This window comes from Pelobates fuscus, chromosome 12 (genome assembly GCF_036172605.1).
Source record: "Pelobates fuscus isolate aPelFus1 chromosome 12, aPelFus1.pri, whole genome shotgun sequence".
Lineage (NCBI taxonomy): Eukaryota > Metazoa > Chordata > Amphibia > Anura > Pelobatidae > Pelobates > Pelobates fuscus.
The window spans coordinates 84152443-84171137 of record NC_086328.1 but is presented as its reverse complement, the minus strand read 5'-3'; the positions used below and the strand labels follow the sequence as shown (position 1 = coordinate 84171137).

Genomic DNA, 18695 nt, shown 5'->3' with positions numbered 1-18695 from the left:
CTCGCAGTGCGTCTGCGGGTGCTGTAGGGGCTTTACGGACCAGGGTTGGTGATCCGCCTTCATCCTTGAGGCCTAGTGCAGCAAGCACCTCGCGGGTGAAACCTATTAAGGCGTCTTGTCCCACCGTTTCTGGTGCCCTGCGGATTCTGACATTCCTCCTCCGGTGTCGGATTTCTAGGGATGTCACCATGCGGGATAGGCGCTGCACCTGCTGGGTGAGTGTGTCTAAACGGGTCTTCGTATCCTCTAATGTTTCCCCTCTTTCCTTATCCTTGGCCTCTATGGCTCCCATGCGGTGTCTCAGGCCGCCAATCTCCTCCTGTACTCCTGCGAGGTCCGCTTTCCATAACTCCCTCAGATCTCGGAGGAGGTTTTTGATATCCCCTTTAGTGGAGGGGGATTTGTCCGAGTCCGAGTCCGTCCTCTGGTACACGCTGCCATAGGCCTGGGGCGCTTGAGTTCTTTCCTCGTCTTGTGACGGCTCAGAGTCGCTGGAGTCGCGTGGGTCTCCGAGCGCCATGTTTGCTCTGGCCTGTTAGGACGGCCTTTGAAAGGACAGGCGAATATCGGAGTGGCCTGCACCCTCTGTATGGGCGATTTTTCTGTTTTTTCGCCCCATCTCTTCTCGGGCAAGGTTGCAGGGTAGGTGAAGTCGTCTTGGGTGGTGTATTTTAGGGCTAAAAGTCGTTTTTTTCTCTATGGAGCGGGAGCTCAGCAGAAGCACAACCGCTCAGTAGCGTAGTCAGCCACGCCCCCTCCTTTCTATCCCTTCTAATCTTTCTTATGCTTTAAATGACACCGAGAGGCCAACACCCTGCCACAACGTTCGGTGGCCTCAAACTTCCCCTCAGGCCCACGCATAGATAGTGCCTCTCAAGCCGCTTGGCAACTAGCAGGGTCTCATCTGTCACGCTCAAAAAAGCTTAATTGTTTCAACGCTTGGTATTTAGCTAGCCCATCAGTACCCACCCACAAAAAAATTCATACGACTGACTATATATATATATTTATAATTTCAGTTATGTCACTAACGCTAGATAACCCTGAAGAACTATCACTACCTAGCACACCCGCTAGGCCTGCCACCCCTGGTCCAAGTACAGACGTGAATAGCCCTGCATTCCTTAGATCGTGGACCATACCACGTCTTACAGCAGAACTAAGAAGACGATGCATCCCTTTCCCAGCTACAGCTAGAAAGGCGGAGTTTTATAGGCTACTGAACGCTACCACTGACAACTCCGAGGCAGGGGAAGGCCCTAGCGGGTCTCAAGTACCAGCATTTCATGCTATGATGACGTCCCTTATGGCATCCATTGGGACAATCAGCGACAGGCTGGACAAATTGGAGGCCGGTAGTGCTACTCAGTCCACTACAAATACAACGGTCACCACTCAGCCTCTTGCTAATACCTTACCCGGTAATACCCTGACCGCTACGGTTGATATAGAATCTATTGATCCCTCACACATGGTCCCAGCTCACCTTAAAAAGGACATTCTGGAAGGCAAGGACGTTAACCTAGCTTCACTGCTCATTGCCTCCCAGGATGTCCTTGAGAACAGGACCTTTGCTTGTGGGGACATTTCTGTAGTCCTAAAAGCTAGAGACCCTCGCCTGAACAAAAAATTGAACATACCAGAATTTGTATTAGGGTTTGGCATCTATAGGGATGTATATTGCACTGTATACCCAGGGAAAAGAGCCGAGCTAGATGCGTACATGCACAAGTTGGTGGATCTGGGGCACAAATACGGTGGTACAGCGTTTTACGATTACCACCGTTCCTTCTCTGCAAAGGTGGCCGCAGCTCTGGCTCAGTTCAACTTAAGCATCAATTGGAACAAGTTGGACACTGAGCTATTCTGTAGGCACTTTGCAGGCCTCAAGCCCCCAACTTGTGCAATATGCTCATCAGCAACCCACAGCACAAATTTCTGCCCTAATACAGCTGAGGTAGAACAAAACCAAGCAACAACTAACCCCCCAAGATCAAATAAAGGTTTGAAAGACAAGCTAGGAAGAGATATTGTCTTCTTAGGAAAATCCCAAGTATGTAACAATTTTAATGCTGTCAATTGTGGTTTTAGTTCTTGTAGACTAATGCATGTTTGTTCACACTGTTTTAGGGCTCATTCCAAGACAATGTGCCCAAATAAAGCTTTCCCAAAACCCTATCTCACATGCATGAACCTCAGCTTATTCACCGATTTGCTACATCTACACCACTCACGACATTTCAGTGACTATCTCATAACAGGACTATCGGAGGGATTTCACACAGGGTTGATACATTTACCTACCGGCACACTGGAATGTGACAACTTACTTTCCACACGAGATGACCCACAGCTGGTACATAAACTTATCACAACCGAGGTGAACCAAGGGTTTTTGCTGGGTCCTTTCCTCTCACCACCCTTCACTTCTTGGAGAACCAATCCCATTGGGATTGTCACGGGGAAAAACTCACTTAAACCCAGGCTGATCATTGATTTATCCGCACCACATTCCTCCACGGTCCCTAGCCTAAATTCCCTCATACCATCTGAAGAGTTTTCACTACATTACGCCACTATCGACCATGCCATTGGGGCTATCATAAAAGCAGGCACAGGGGCATGGTTAAGTAAAACGGATGTAGTGAATGCCTTCAAATTACTTCCTATGCACCCTACACTTTGGCACCTTCACGGCATTAATGGGAAGGGTTATACTATTTCTTCACCCGTCTCACTTTTGGCTCTAAAAGCAGCCCGCGTATTTTCGACACATTTGCAGAGGCTTTATGTTGGTTGTTACTAAATGTATGCAAATGTCCCTCAGTGATTCACTATTTAGACGATTTCCTCACAATTGAGAACAACACACTTCCACCCACAAGTTTAAAATACATGTTGGCATTATTTGAGTCACTTTCTATCCCAGTCTCCCCACACAAGACCCTGGGGCCCGACACTCAGATGCAATTTTTGGGGATACAACTAGACACAGTACACATGCAGGCTAGCCTCCCTCATGAGAAAATTGAGCGTATCCTGGCAAGCATTGACCATTACCTACAGCAAGGTTGTTGCACAAAAAAAGACCTACAATCATTGCTGGGATCGCTTAATTTTGCAATGAGAATCATTCCCCAGGGGAGATAATTTATTTCACATTTGCGATCACTATTTCCACAATTTACCTCAGACACATCTTACATTTCATTAGACAACCATGCAACATCCGATTTGCGCATGTGGAGAATTTTCCTCACTTCGTGGAACGGGCGTGCCATGTTTATACCACCTCAATCAGACACTTCACCTACACTATGGACAGACGCTGCAGCAAACACAGGGTTTGCAGCCATATGGGGAGACCAATGGCTCGGGGGGCCATGGCCAACTGAGGTCAAATCACTCACAAAATTCACAGAGACCTCAGCTTTATTCGAGTTGTACCCCAACGTGGCGGCGGCCGTTACCTGGGGCCACCAGTGGTCCGGTCACACGGTTTGGTGTTATTCCGATAATATGGCTACTTGCCATATTGTCAATAAAGGCCGGTCATCATCCCTGGTAATTATGAGGCTCTTGAGACGACTCACATGGGTAGCAGCCACTTGTCAATTCTTTCTAACATGTATTCACGTTCCAGGGTGCACAAACATCGGTGCTGATCACTTGTCTCGATTTCGTTTTCAGGAATTCTTCACGGCACTACCCACCGCCTCCAGACGGGCAACTCCAGCCCCACTTTTCACAGACATGATAATGGATTAAAAGCTTTGTTAAATCACGCACGTCACATTTCTCACCTGGCACTTTCTGTAAACACTAGAAACACTTACGACAGAGCATTTCACATATTCAGAAAATTCATCACTGATTTTCACATTCACGACATGTTCACAATAGAATCAATATTGGGTTTCACTTCTGTTTGCCACATCAACCTTAAACTATCATTTAACACTATTAAACTATACCTCACGGGAATTCAACACCACATGCTTATTCAACAACCCAACACCACGAGTTTCCTGTCCTCATATCAAATCAAAACGAAACATTCACCAGTATATACACCTCCCCAATGTGATCACAGCAAAAATTTGTAATATTACCAATATAGGACCAATATGGGACTGGACTGTAATACAAACAGCGTGGAACTGGACTTGGGTATAAACTAAAATAGAAAAACAATAAAAAACAACAACATAGTGTAAACTGTATAATAAAAAATGTGTAGTAGATAAGTATGTGACTCTCACTCACATTCTCCAGAGCCGTGCCAGGCTCTGTAAAACAGGCTCAGGGGTGCCAATACTGGCTAACGATCCAGGTGATCCAGATAGATGCGACTCCAGAATTTGGATGCAAAATATATTTATTGTATAAAATTATTTTAAAAAGGTATAGGCACTAATGGGCACTATGGGGGTGGAACCCAAAGCAGACAATAGTGTATATAGCAAAATTGGAGTTCCACTTACCCCTATCTTTTAGCAGCCCAGAGTGTCAAAAATACACATAAAATAACAAATATAAATATGCAGAAGATTGAAGCAGACGCGTTTCGGCTAACAGCCTTCCTCCAGTGCTTGTCTTCATGTTCTGTTGGGTCTTCTTTTATAAGTCCTATCTGTCCCGTTCACCTGGATTCAATTTCGTACCGGCGTCGCGTCACTTCCGGTTTCGCGGGTGACGTCACTTCCGGTTTTTCGGCCGGCTGGAACGCACGCTGAAACGCGGCGTTCAGTATGTTGGTTGCTCTTAATTGTTATGATTGAGTCCCCATAGCAACCTTAACCTCCATATTTGCAGGATATCATAACGAAATAAGAAAAATAAAAAAAAATATGATCTATAAATGGCTTACACATTGCAGGTATTACATTAGCTGACATCAATCTCTTTATGTTTAAAAATAGAGCAATGTATTCTTAGAAGAACTATTTAATTACATACATTAAACAATGCTATGTGTAACCTCAGAGACTTTACATTTAGATAGCAATTAAACAGAAAGCCAGTATAGCCTTCTAAACCTGGTAATTCAAATAAAATAAATTAAATAAATTCTAAAAAATATGTATGAATTCTATAAAAAAAATGTATAAACTCAAAATCTAAATTTAACCCCTTCCGGGATAGGGTATTAACATCAAAAATCCACTTGCCCTCTATCTTCGCTAGCAAGTGGATTTTTGATGTTAATACCCTATCCCCGAAGGGGTTAAATTTAGATTTTGAGTTTATAAATTTTTTATAGAATTCATACATATTTTTTAGAATTTATTTAATTTATTTTATTTGAATTACCAGGTTTAGAAGGCTATACTGGCTTTCTGTTTAATTGCTATCTAAATGTAAAGTCTCTGAGGTTACACATAGCATTGTTTAATGTATGTAATTAAATAGTTCTTCTAAGAATATATTGCTCTATTTTTAAACATAAAGAGATTGATGTCAGCTAATGTAATACCTGCAATGTGTAAGCCATTTATAGATCATATTTTTTTTTATTTTTCTTATTTCGTTATGATATCCTGCAAATATGGAGGTTAAGGTTGCTATGGGGACTCAATCATAATTAAGAGCAACCAACATCCTGAACGCCGCGTTTCAGCGTGCGTTCCAGCCGGCCGAAAAACCGGAAGTGACGTCACCCGCGAAACCGGAAGTGACGCGACGCCGGTACGAAATTGAATCCAGGTGAACGGGACAGATAGGACTTATAAAAGAAGACCCAACAGAACATGAAGACAAGCACTGGAGGAAGGCTGTTAGCCGAAACGCGTCTGCTTCAATCTTCTGCATATTTATATTTGTTATTTTATGTGTATTTTTGACACTCTGGGCTGCTAAAAGATAGGGGTAAGTGGAACTCCAATTTTGCTATATACACTATTGTCTGCTTTGGGTTCCACCCCCATAGTGCCCATTAGTGCCTATACCTTTTTAAAATAATTTTATACAATAAATATATTTTGCATCCAAATTCTGGAGTCGCATCTATCTGGATCACCTGGATCGTTAGCCAGTATTGGCACCCCTGAGCCTGTTTTACAGAGCCTGGCACGGCTCTGGAGAATGTGAGTGAGAGTCACATACTTATCTACTACACATTTTTTATTATACAGTTTACACTATGTTGTTGTTTTTTATTGTTTTTCTATTTTAGTTTATACCCAAGTCCAGTTCCACGCTGTTTGTATTACAGTCCAGTCCCATATTGGTCCTATATTGGTAATATTAAAATTTTTTGCTGTGATCACATTGGGGAGGTGTATATACTGGTAAATGTATCTTTTTTTATTATGTAAATTTGGTGCATTGGGGAAGCACTAGGTTACCGCTTACACCATTCATTGTATATCTTTATTATATACAGAACTGTCAAAATTTCAGTGAAGCGCCTACGCACTATCTTCTGTTTGTTATTCATATCAAATCAAGACAGTTCTTAGAGGCATTAAGAAATTAGATACACATGTCCCCGCAAAACGACTACCTATAGATAACCATATATTTCATGCACTAGTCAACTTGTTAGATTCCTCTCCTTTTGAGCCCAGGACAAACACGGTAATAAAGACAGCCATATATCTAGCTTTTTATGGATTCCTCCGTCCCAACGAATTCACAACTAGGACTATTACAACCCCCGATTACTTAAGAACCATGGACTTAGGGAAACAGAACGACCATTACCTACTTATACTAAAACACTCAAAAACCAGCACCATAGGTCATACCGTTACGATCCCCTTGTACCCTACTCATAACAAATGGTGCCCGGTACAAAATTTTTACAATTATCTGCAATCACTCCACAAACAACCATTACAACCTTTGCTAGAACTGCACGGTAACGTTCTAACTACAGCAAAGTTTATGCTCTATGTAAGACTGCTGTTGACTAGACTCGGCTTGAACCCTAGTCAATTTTCGGGTCATTCTTTTCGAATCGGGGCAGCATCCACAGCCTCTGCTAACCACATACCTCCGCACATCATCAAAACAATGGGACGCTGGAAATCTTCCTCTTATACTCTCTACATACCCAATCCCATTAAAGAATTAAGACTAGCTTTCTGTGACTTATCTAAATAAAGATTTTGGTCAACGTATTATGTCTTATGGTATTTTATTTTGCCCACTTTTTACAGGCCTACTGCTCTGTCGGTTTCGGCACACCACAACCGACTAATTCCAACTAATTGGTATTCATGTTATTATATGCTATGATTCCATGTACGGCTATATTGCCACGACCACAAATATGAAGGCTTGGCCTGTAGTTGTGGAAGGGGCTTGGTTTCCCTATAAAAGGGCTACCAATCCACTCTCACATTACCGTTAATGGTCTGGCGAGTCACCCCACCCGCCACTCCCTCTATTACAAACACCCTCTAAGGTGGGCCCACTTTTTACAGGCCTACTGCTCTGTCGGTTTCGGCACACCACAACCGACTAATTCCAACTAATTGGTATTCATGTTATTATATGCTATGATTCCATATACGGCTATATTGCCACGACCACAAATATAAATATATATATATATATATATATCTTATATACCACATCATACCAAGTATTTTTTTATTAATATATACATATATTAATATAAAAAAAAACACAGCAAAATTGTTTAACCCCTTAAGGACACATGACGTGTCTGACACGTCATGATTCCCTTTTATTCCAGAAGTTTGGTCCTTAAGGGGTTAATACCTTAGGTTGTCTTCTTTTAAAAAATATATACATGTGAAGAGTTATTCAGGGATTCCTGACAGATATCAGTGTTACAATCTAACTTGCGGCAATTTTGGGGGGAAAAATGGTTTGGAAATAGCACAGTGCTACTTGTACTTATAGCCCTATAACTTTCCTATATAAGTGATAGTGAAGCTTGTGAAGTGAAATAAAAAAAGAGAAGAGGACAGGTAACTAAACAAATGTATATGAAGGTCCTATATCAAATGGGTGCCTAATGGTACAAATATAACATAATCAGAGGTGTTATATTTGTACCATTAGGCACCCATTTGATATAGGACCTTCATATACATTTATTTAGTTGCCTGTCCTCTTTTTTTTTCCCACTTCACAAGCTTCCCTATCACTTATTTAGGTATCATAAGTCTATTATAAGAGTGATCAATAAAAGTTCAGTTTTAAGTACACATATATGATACTCCACGGGACTCCCTAAACTTATGACCCCTGGGATCATTCTACTTGTTAGTCAATGGAGCTAAACCCAAGAGGCAGCAATTACCCAGAGCACCTGCCTTCCAAAGACTTCTCATTAAGACACTTAGGGAAGTCTGTGATTAGACGAACACAGAAAGGCTGGGCTGGGTTAGAAGGGAGCAAAGGCAACAGACAAGAAAAATGCAGGTTTTGCATATAGGTTTTTAGATATAACCCAATAAAAATGCTTAAATAAAAGCATGCATGCTATCATTTAGGGTATATCTACTAAACGATAATTTTTATTTATTTTGTATTTTGGCAGTGGATAATCTCTTTAAGGGGGATCATACTACACACCTCTTCGAAGATATTTAGGGTTAGGCTCTGTTCTTTTGGAGAAGTCTCTGTTCAAGCGACCTCCCTCCCTTTTCTTTTTCCATTTCAGCAGATACCTTTTTTTTTTTTTAACCCAAACCACATGTTACGACTCAAAAGGACCAGTGGCTACTTTCTACTTCCCAAAACCTAACTTGAGATATACAGCAAATTTGAAATCTTGTGCAACAACAACACAGGTGACCTCGAAATTACCTAACTGAGGTCCAGACTGGCCAACAGACCATCCAACACGTAGCAATGGGAATTCGGAAAAACCATCTCTCAGGGGAAGATTCACAGTTCTCTAATGTGGAAAAAAACGAGAAGTTTTGTTGAGCCATTAGGATGACAGGAAAGATTAGAATGAGCAAGCGTATTAAATCCATATACAACAAACATACAGATTCTATCAGTCCTTACGCAAGTCAATTTTTAGTCACTCACCACATATCTTCAGTAACAGACAAACGCTTTAGCATAATATTTACAGAACTGTCATTTCAAACCACAAACATGTAGGGTATGTGGATTTGTTTTTTACAATTTTTATTTGCAGATGTCAATAATAGTATTTCCTACATAAGATGGAAACCACCCTTTAAGTTTTCTTGGGCATAGAATTCAAACAGCATAAAAACATCTTAGTCATCAACAAATTAGCAAAAGCATGCAAAGTGCACATATAACAGCTGGAAATAGCCCTTTTTGAGTTAATATAAGGTATAACATATATACTTGAACATATGCAAAAACACATTTCAATAAATATAATAAGGACGACTGTTACTCCATCACCCTCCACCTTTATGGCATTCTCTAGCCTTTATTCATTGTGAATAACACAAATCTGCTTACATTAGATAGAGATAGCAAACTATATGATAATATATCAGCTAGAGTTTTAAATGTGACCTGGAGCTGGCGTAGAGGTAGAATGCATGCAAGCCTGAAGTCTCCCCAAGTACCAAAGTACTAACTAGAAATACCTGGAGCTAACGAACATTTAAACTTCAGGTTGCTCAACACAAAACTAATAAAACGGAGATGGGGTGGGCGGAGCCTAACTGCCAGGCTGGGAAGACACACCGAGCACCAGCTCCTGACAAAAAGTCATAATCAGGGGGTAAATACCCCGAAAATTGGAGTGACCACCAGCAAGAAGGCATGAGATTTGACAGTGAAACCAAGGGGCATCAAACAACACCAAAAACGGGATATACACTGCCCGGGAACCTGCAAAAGCAAACAGAGCCTACCCGCAACCGAGCCAGGGAGAGGCGGCTGCTCTCACTGATGGCAAAGCCTGGAGTGGTCCCCTCAGCACACTCACTGCCAACCACCCCTCCCACCCCCTATGAACCGGCAGGGGTTATCCGGTCCTCACTAGACATCTGGGGCACCTAGCCAAGAGCTCACCGCAAGCCTGAACCTAAGCCACGGAGGTACAGCCCTTCACATGGCGCATCCAAGATGGCGGCTGACAGTGTACTATACAAGCAGAGCATGCTGCCAACACACCAGTAACAGTCTGATCTCTTGCAGCGTCTGAAGGCGATTTTTAACCGTTTCTGGGACACACTAAGAGAGCGACAACTAGCAGCCCAAACCAACATGCCTGAAACACAGACGGCAGGTGAGCGGAACTGCAGGTGGCGGGAGGTGAGAGGAAAACCCTTGGGTGCATGTTTATTTTATTTTACGTTATTTCATTTAACTTGCATACCAACCACGTAACTTAACTTGTTTAGCGGGCGTAACTCTATGTATGTCTGCCACATATCATGTGACGGCTTGCACATATAGCATATATAGTACACCATACTTGTTCTGTTCCCAGAGATACGCCTAGCTGTTTTTATCATACTGTCTCTCACTAGTTATTCACTACCAAAGCTAATGTACCTATCGGATTTACTAAGCCAGCGTCCTAAATATATTTACCTAGCATGACTTTACTAACAAAAAATGAGCCAATATTAAATGCCACAAAATGTCTACGCTGTACACTTTTCACCGCTTGCATCTGCTGATGTGGCAGCCCAAGCGTCTTTGTTCACCCATGCACTGCAAAAAAATTAAATAAAATAAAAAAATAACAAAACTGAACACGTTTCTCGGAGAGGAAAGGTAAGAGAGAAGAGAACAATCCTGCCAGCCAATTGTCTTGGTAGTTCCCTGCAGATCGTTAGGTGTCTAGTGTGCATTGATCTGCCCACAGTGGGCTAGAGGAAGCAGACTTTGCTGGAGAGGGGCCTGAGCCTGCATTGGGAGACCCGGATGGCTGGAACAGAACAATTTTAGATACAACTAGGGTATTTGGAACACCCTGAATGGGAACATTGGCCTCCGGTTTCGAATGTAGCAAGAGCCCCAATGCCAAGAGCACAGATTCCGATTCTGAGGCATCGGTAATTCTTATATTTTTCCCACCATGCGATATAACCAGGCTCCGGGGGAACACCCAATAATATGGAATGGAGTGGTTACGAAGTGTAGTAGTCAGTGATCTAAACTAACTAATTCATAGCAACATAGGTCTTGGAAAAACATTAGGTTAGCCTTTTTGAATGAGCAGGTAGGTTGTCCCTTCACTGCAGCCATGAATAAGATTTGTGCTGACCTTGCCTGGAACTGAAGGATAACGTCCCTTGATGATTCCGCTGGGGCCTTGGTTGCTTTTGGTATACGGAATATCCTCCCTGAGCTAGGTTTATAGCTCAGTAAAATGTGAGTGTTTCTCGATAAAACTCAACCTAACACAAACTATTTTACACAATTGGAGTTTTGTATCCCTTTTCTAGGCACTTCTGCCGATTTCAAAGAACACTATTGTATTATACTAGGTCAAGTATACTTTACAAATTTATTCCACATTATACATAGCGCTACACTTTTTTTGGTTTTTGGATGCGGAATATCCTGTCCACCACGGCTTGTTTGGACTGTCTGGAGGGGAGTAAAGTGCTCCACTGCCTCCTGGTGTAATGCGGTAGCTCCTCAGGAATAACAGTCTCAGGGAGGCTCCTAATTGTGACATTTTGGCTCTGGTGCCTGTCTTTAATGGCATCCAAGAGAGTAGTGAATAGTGTTTGGGTCCTTTGGAACTAAGCCATCAGAAATTCTATTGTAAGGCATCTTGAAGTTAGGCCCTGTGTGACTTTCTCCACAGTGTGTATTTCTTCCCGCACTGTGGCCATATCCACAGCAAATAGCCAGCGACTGTTGCGGAGAAGCACCTTGATGTCACCTTTTGTAAATGGCAGCTCATTGTCCTCATCGGAGGAGGAGGGATGTAGTCCCCCAGCACATTCATGGCCTGTCCCTCAGGAGACTGAAAGCGAGGCAGCATTTTCTTTTGTCGCGAAGGTGCCAGAGGCCTTGGTAGACCGCAGGAGAAGGGCTCCAAAATCTTGGGAACCTGCTGGTTTAATGGGTCTTGGTGTCTGGACTTCTTCCCCATAGAGTCGGTGCTCATTATACCACAAAAGCAGAGAAAGTTAAGTGATCTATAATGCTTTTACAGGTTTATGGTCACGAACCTCCCTTGTAGCACGTCTACTCCATTCGCCTGCTGGCTCTGCTCCCCACCATGTTATTTTGTAAAAAAAAAAATAAAAAAATAAATGAGCTCTGGGGATTATGGATCTTTTCTTTAATGATAAAAATGAAAATTGTATACCTTGCTGTCAAACACAAATTTGACAAAAGGTGTTATACAAAATAAAAAGAAATTGTAGTTGTTGCTCCAAAAACCATAACCACTACAAGAATTTGAATATTTTTTAAGCAACCGAGCGAAGAAGGGGTGAATTGGCTGAGACAGCTGAGCACTCTCAGCCAATGGGCTCAGTCCTGTATCAAACCTGCATAGCTCACTGAAGACATCTGAATTATGCTGTCATGGGCAGCTGGGGTACACAGGTAAGTTGTCAAACCATCCTAAAATGGTTTGCTATATTACTCTAGAAGGGGGCCATGGCACTCCTGACACCATGACCACTACACAACCTTTATTTTGGAAAAAAAATGAATAATACAATTATAAAGTAAGAGAACTGTGTGTAAAAGACTTACCTTTATTTCAAAGTAAACCTTCCCATTTGTCACTCCATGAGTGGCTCTAGACCCAGACCACAAAGAGGGAAACGTGTAATTTAAAAGGGGGCGCCCCCCAAACCGATCTGTATCCATCTTGAACTGCAGGTCACAAGTAACTGACAGAAGAAAAACCATTTAGCATATGTTATCTGAAGACAAATATGCCCCATTATTAGTTGAGCTATGTATAAAAATGTAAAGCGTAAGAGTAGGGGGGAAAGTAAAAACAATTACAAAATACTTACATGTATCTAGACACACTACAAGCTCAGACAAATCTTTCGGTGCAACTTCTTCATGTGAAAGAAGACTTTGAATAAATCTTGAACAAAAAACAAATGCATAGAAATAATTAAATATGCCAGCCTTGACTTTTCTACAACAATACCAAACATAGCACATAAAAATCCTTTTCTTTGATATATACGCAAAGCTATATCTTGTATAAACTTGTATAAAGAAGTAAGGATTTGTGTAATGTTTAGAAAAGAGAAAAAATTAAAAGAATACAAAGTGAGCACACAAAATAAATACTAGCATATGCATAGACCTCTGTTAAAAAAAAAAAAAAAACAACAAAAAAAAAAAACACGTCATCAGTTCTATAATGTCTGATTGGAAAATAATATAAACAAAAAATAAAAACACTTTTTCTACATACAATAGTTGACAGCTTAAATAAAGGGACTCTATAGTCTCCAAACAACTTTCGCTTAAAGAAGCTGTTTTGGTGTATAGGTCATGCCTCTGCAGCCTCACTGCTCAATATTCTGCCATTTAAGAGTTAAATCACTTTGCTTATGCAGCCCTAGTCACACCTCCTTGTGTGTGACTTGCACAGCCTTCCTAAACACTTCCTGTAAAGGGAGAGCAAAGGTTTACACTTCCTTTATTGCAAATTCTGTTTAATTTAGAATTACCTCTTGCCTTGTTCCTAGAACAACTACAGCTTAATGTACTCTGGTGAGTATAGTCTCTCCCTGCAGGCTTTTTGCAGTAAAGACGGATTTCAGAGAAATGGCAGTGTTTACATCACAGCCTTGGGAAACCTCCACTGGCCACTCCTCAGATGGCTACTAGAAGTGCTTCCTGGCGCGTGCAGCACTGACATTCTGTGTCTCCACCCTCTGCATGGAGACACTGAACTAGATTGTAATTCAATGCATCTCTAAGATGAGATGCTGATTGGCCAGGGTGGCGTTTGGCACAATGCATTCTTGCTTCGTGATTGGCTGAGATCATCACTTCTGATGTCAGCCAAGGAGGAAGAGCCAGCACCAGCGCCAGCAGACTGGAATAAAAGTTAAGCCTTTAGTATATTTTGGAGGGCAAGGGGGGTGGCAGGGAGCTAGATAGTGTTTTAACACTGTAAGGGTCAGGAAAACTGACACTATAGTGATCCCTCAATAGTTTGCTAGACCTTTCAGGAGCCTCCTGTGTGTGATTAACCCCTTAAGGACACGACATGTGTGACATGTCATGATTCCCTTTTATTCCAGAAGTTTGGTCCTTAAGGGGTTAAAGGGACACTGTAGGCACCCAGACCACTTCAGCTCATTAAAGTGGTCTGGGTGCAAACTCCCATCACTCTTAACCCTAAAGTGGTAAGTATTGCAGTTTTTAAAAACTGCAATAATTACCTGTTCGGGTTAATTCCTCATCTAGAAGCTGTCTACCAGACAGCCACTACAGGATTTCCAGATGCTCAGACTACTTTTGGTCGTCTAAACGACGCTGGAGATCCTCACGCTATGCATGAGGACTTCTAGCGTTGTGGGACATTCCATAGGAAAGAATTGAATGATGCTTTCCTATGGGGAAATCCTAATGTGAGCAAGGCCATTGCCACGCATGGCATTAAGTCTCGCCCGCCGGCGGACATCGGCGAAGGAGAAGTGTGGACGGAGTTGAGCCAGCGCTGAGGGACATCGGCGCTGGACTCAGGTAAGTGACAGGAGGGGTCACAGCCAGGTTAGGCTAGAGCTGCATAAACATAAACAAAAGTGATTTAACATCTAATTTGCAGAGAATTGAGTAATAGGACTTCAAAGGCATGATCCATATAGAACTGCTTCAGTAACCTAAAGTTGTTCTGGTGACTATAGTGTCTCTTTAACCCCTTAAGGACAGCGGGCGTGCTATGCCGTCCTTGGTGACCTAGCTCTAAATGCCGGCGGACGGCATAGCACGGCCCCGCCGTCCAGGGGACTTATCTGCTCGCCGGCGTGGGATCACGATGGGGGGGACTTACCTGGAGTCCCCTTGTTGCTGATCCGGCCCACCTGGGCCATGTGATCGCGAGGTCCTTGTGAGGACCTCACGATCACATGGACGGAATAGCCGTCCATAGCAGTGCCAGCATGGGGAGTGCCTGGAATGACAGGTAGTCCCCCTGCTGCCTGTAAAAAGTAAAATAAAGTTTCAAAACAGTTTAAAATAAAATATATACTTAGATCATATACATATGATCCAAGTATAAATATACACTTACACATACACAGTCTAAGTGTATTTTAATATATATATATATATATATATATATATATATATATATATATATATATATATATATATATATATATATATATATAAATATCAAAATACACATAGAATGATATTGATTAAAAAAATATATATATAATTATATATTTATATAGAATACGATAAAAAATAAATACAAAATATGTGTAATTTTGTTCTAACTGTATTTTGATTTTGAGAATATATATATATATATATATATATATAGCACTCCAGACAAATAATAAATGGTGGAAAAAAAAATGGAAAAAATGTAGGAAAAAAAATTAATGAGAAATGAGACTTGAAAATTGTTATTTTTTCCCACATTTTTTCACATTATTATTGTATTCTTTATACAGGGTATACACTTGATATAGATTCTCACTCTATTATCCTTATAAATTATTTAATAATGATAGATATTCAGATGATATATTTCGTCGGTATTTGTATAAGGGAATAATGGTATCTCCCCCTAGCATTTGCACACTGAGTAATTTAGATCAGATTGATTATATATATACACACACACACTTATACCTTCACATATGTGCACTATTTAGTGGTCCACTGCATACAATCTTTTATTATTCATTAGTCTAGACATAGTTATATATATTTTATTGTGTTATTTTTAATTATGTTGACTCTCCCTATGGCTGCAGATGATGATCACCTGTATGCAAGTACCTGCTAAATGATTATTATATGTCCTATACAAGCTTGCTTCATTTTAAATGTTTGTTATGTCCTGATGAAAGCTCCATGAAGGAGCTGAAACGTTGATACTACTTGAATAAAGAAGAACCTTTTGAGAAATCCTGGAGTGCCGGTAATTTTTCTGAAATAAACAAACCCCCTCCCCCTCAACGTTTCGGCTCCTCCTGGTAGCCTTTATCAAGGGTGTCTATATAAAGGCTACAAGGAAGAGACGAAACGTTAGGGGGTTTGTTTATTTGACTCGTGTTTCTGCCCGATTAGGCTTGTGAATTGCGGTAAATATTTATTATTGTTTATTATTTGTAGCCTAATATGTGTCACTGACTGCTGTATTAGTATTGTATACTTACTAGTGATTTAATAAATATAGATAGAGACTTCTTATGGTTTTTTGGTGTGCATTCTTTTTTGATTTAACTATTGGTTATTTTGGTATCTGGGGGAGTACCATTATTGAAAAGCACCCTATCAATTGTTTACGATTAATGTCTATACTATTGAGTATTCTCTCCATATTTTGTATATTATATTGTTAGACAAATGAACCATATTCCAGTAGGACAGACATACTACTCACAAGGTTCAATAATATTCCCTAAGGAATGAACTACAGGTCTTTAATGTAAAAGACAATACCGGGAATATATAAGAAAGGTAATTGGGTAAGAAAACAGACTCCAGGCTGCTATGGTGCCTTCTCTTGATTATATATGCTGTTATTATTTACATTTATTTATTTTTGATGCCTCATTTTTGTTCTTTGTATATTATGTGTTTTTTTTCTTGCCTTTATGATTTGCTGTATTGAGCTCTCTCTATATTTGGCCATAACAGGCTTCCTTACATGCAGCTCTAGGTTCAGTGAGCTTATTACTTTATTTCCTAGCAACTAGCCGCCGCCAACGCCATGACGCATCACATGACCACGGGTTATGTGGCAGAGACCCAGAAGCTGGCGGCCAGATGCTGAAGGGAGTGCCCTCCTACCTGATCAAACGCAGGTGGATTTGGGAGTGTTTTGTCTTCACTGTATTATATACATTATTGAATGTTTAACTGTATAGTACGGGCATGATGTTTTGATGAAATGCTATGCCGAAACACTTGCTGTTAATATACTTCCTTTACAATAAATGTGGTAGCACTTGTTGCACATATTTCTAGTGGTGCCTTCCTATTTTTCCTTTTTGTTGGTGATTCAAAATGCTATTGTATGGTCTTCAAAATGCTATTCCTCAAGATGAAGTATTAAAGTAGATCCAGGACATACTTGAAAATGAGAGAAATCTCAATGTATCCTTCCTAGTAAAAAATGTATAAATAAATCGTAACAATGTAAATTGCTGTCAAAAAGTGTCAGTAAGGGCATGAGGACATCCAGCGACACCGGAATCCCTGTAGGAAAGCATTGATAAATGCTTTCCTATGGGGAAATCCTAATGCAAGCGTGGCCATTGCCACGCATATGCATTAGGTCTCCCCCGCCAGCGGACGTCGGCGGGGAGGAGCATGGGCGGATGGTAGCCATCAGGCTCAACAAGCGCTGCCAGTTTTTTCCAGGGAGTGTTGCAGATGCCATTCTGTGTTGTTGGTAGAGGGGGAAAAGCCCTTGACAAGTAACATGGTAGGTTTGTGCTGTAATTCCAGTTTCTAAAATAATATCCATACTCAGTTGGGTTTTGCAAGTAATTTCAGCACCATAAAACAAAAAGGGACCCCTACCAGTGCCCCGATTACATAGAGTAGAAGGTCAATGATGGGCAGACAGTATATACTTAGGAAGCCTAACCTGATCCAATTCAGTGTAGGTCATGACAGAAATAAGCCCTTCGTAAAGATTTGAAGGTTTGATCTGGAACTCTAATGTTGCTGTCCCCTGTTTTTCCCAATGCTGTAAGTTGGTGAAAGCAGCAACACACATTTGATAGGACCCATTAGAAGGTGCCAAGGCACAGAGTTTGCCGTGATTAGACTGATTACTGGATAAAAAGCATTAACAAATAATTATTATATTCTAACAAGATTTTTGCTTTGGATAGCCACTCCTCTTCAATATTACTTTTAAAGAATACATCAGCCTGTTGTCTGGTATGTACAAGCAATAGTTAGATTTACATAAAAGGGACTTGGCAATTACTGTTCCACTCTTCAGTGGGCTTGGAGACCTTCTAGCCCAGGTCTTGACAAAATAGCATAGAACCTAGGAGGACCTAAAATTAGGAGCCATACAACATTTTCATTTTTCAGGCATTTATTTTTTTAAATTAAATTAACTAAAAATTAAAAATAAGTGTTACTACAGAATATTTTCAAGAGGCATTACATTTAGGGTTAGAATTCAATTTAGACCTAAACTATACTTCTTTTCCACTGCTCTGTCCTTACACTCCTCCCCATTCCACTGTTCAAGATAACCCTTTTCAATTACTTCTCTTTTTCTTCTTAACCTTTTCCATTGCGCATTCCCTCACATCTCTTTTTTGTTTCTCTCCCATTCTTTTCCATCACCTTCCACCCTTTTCCATCTGCTTCTCCCAATTTTCTATTGCTTTATCTCTCCTCCATAAACCTCCCCCGCTTTTATATTTCATTCTCCCATTCCATTGATCCTCTTCTACCCATTTTCCTCCTATTTCCATTGTTCTCTTTTTCCACGTCTCCCTAACCTCTCCCCATTCCATAACTTTACCTACTCCCCGCAATTACAGCCACACTCCCATTACCCTACCTTTATATTTTGCTGTTTGAGGATGGCTGATTCTTAGCATCTGAGTTGGATA

General features: G+C 41.0%; 1 protein-coding gene across 3 annotated transcripts in view; it reads right to left on the bottom strand.

Annotated features, from left to right (window-relative positions):
- LOC134579374 (heterogeneous nuclear ribonucleoprotein U-like protein 2) overlaps positions 1 to 18695 on the bottom strand; it is a 79415-nt gene that overhangs the window by 39269 nt on the left and 21451 nt on the right. For all 3 annotated transcript variants that reach the window (XM_063438645.1, XM_063438647.1, XM_063438646.1), the window contains 3 exons: positions 12918 to 12994; positions 12649 to 12788; positions 8788 to 8878 (listed from right to left, as the gene is read on the bottom strand). In XM_063438645.1, the coding sequence (XP_063294715.1) occupies positions 8788 to 8878; positions 12649 to 12788; positions 12918 to 12994 (308 nt within the window). The remainder of the gene's footprint in view (positions 1 to 8787; positions 8879 to 12648; positions 12789 to 12917; positions 12995 to 18695) is intronic.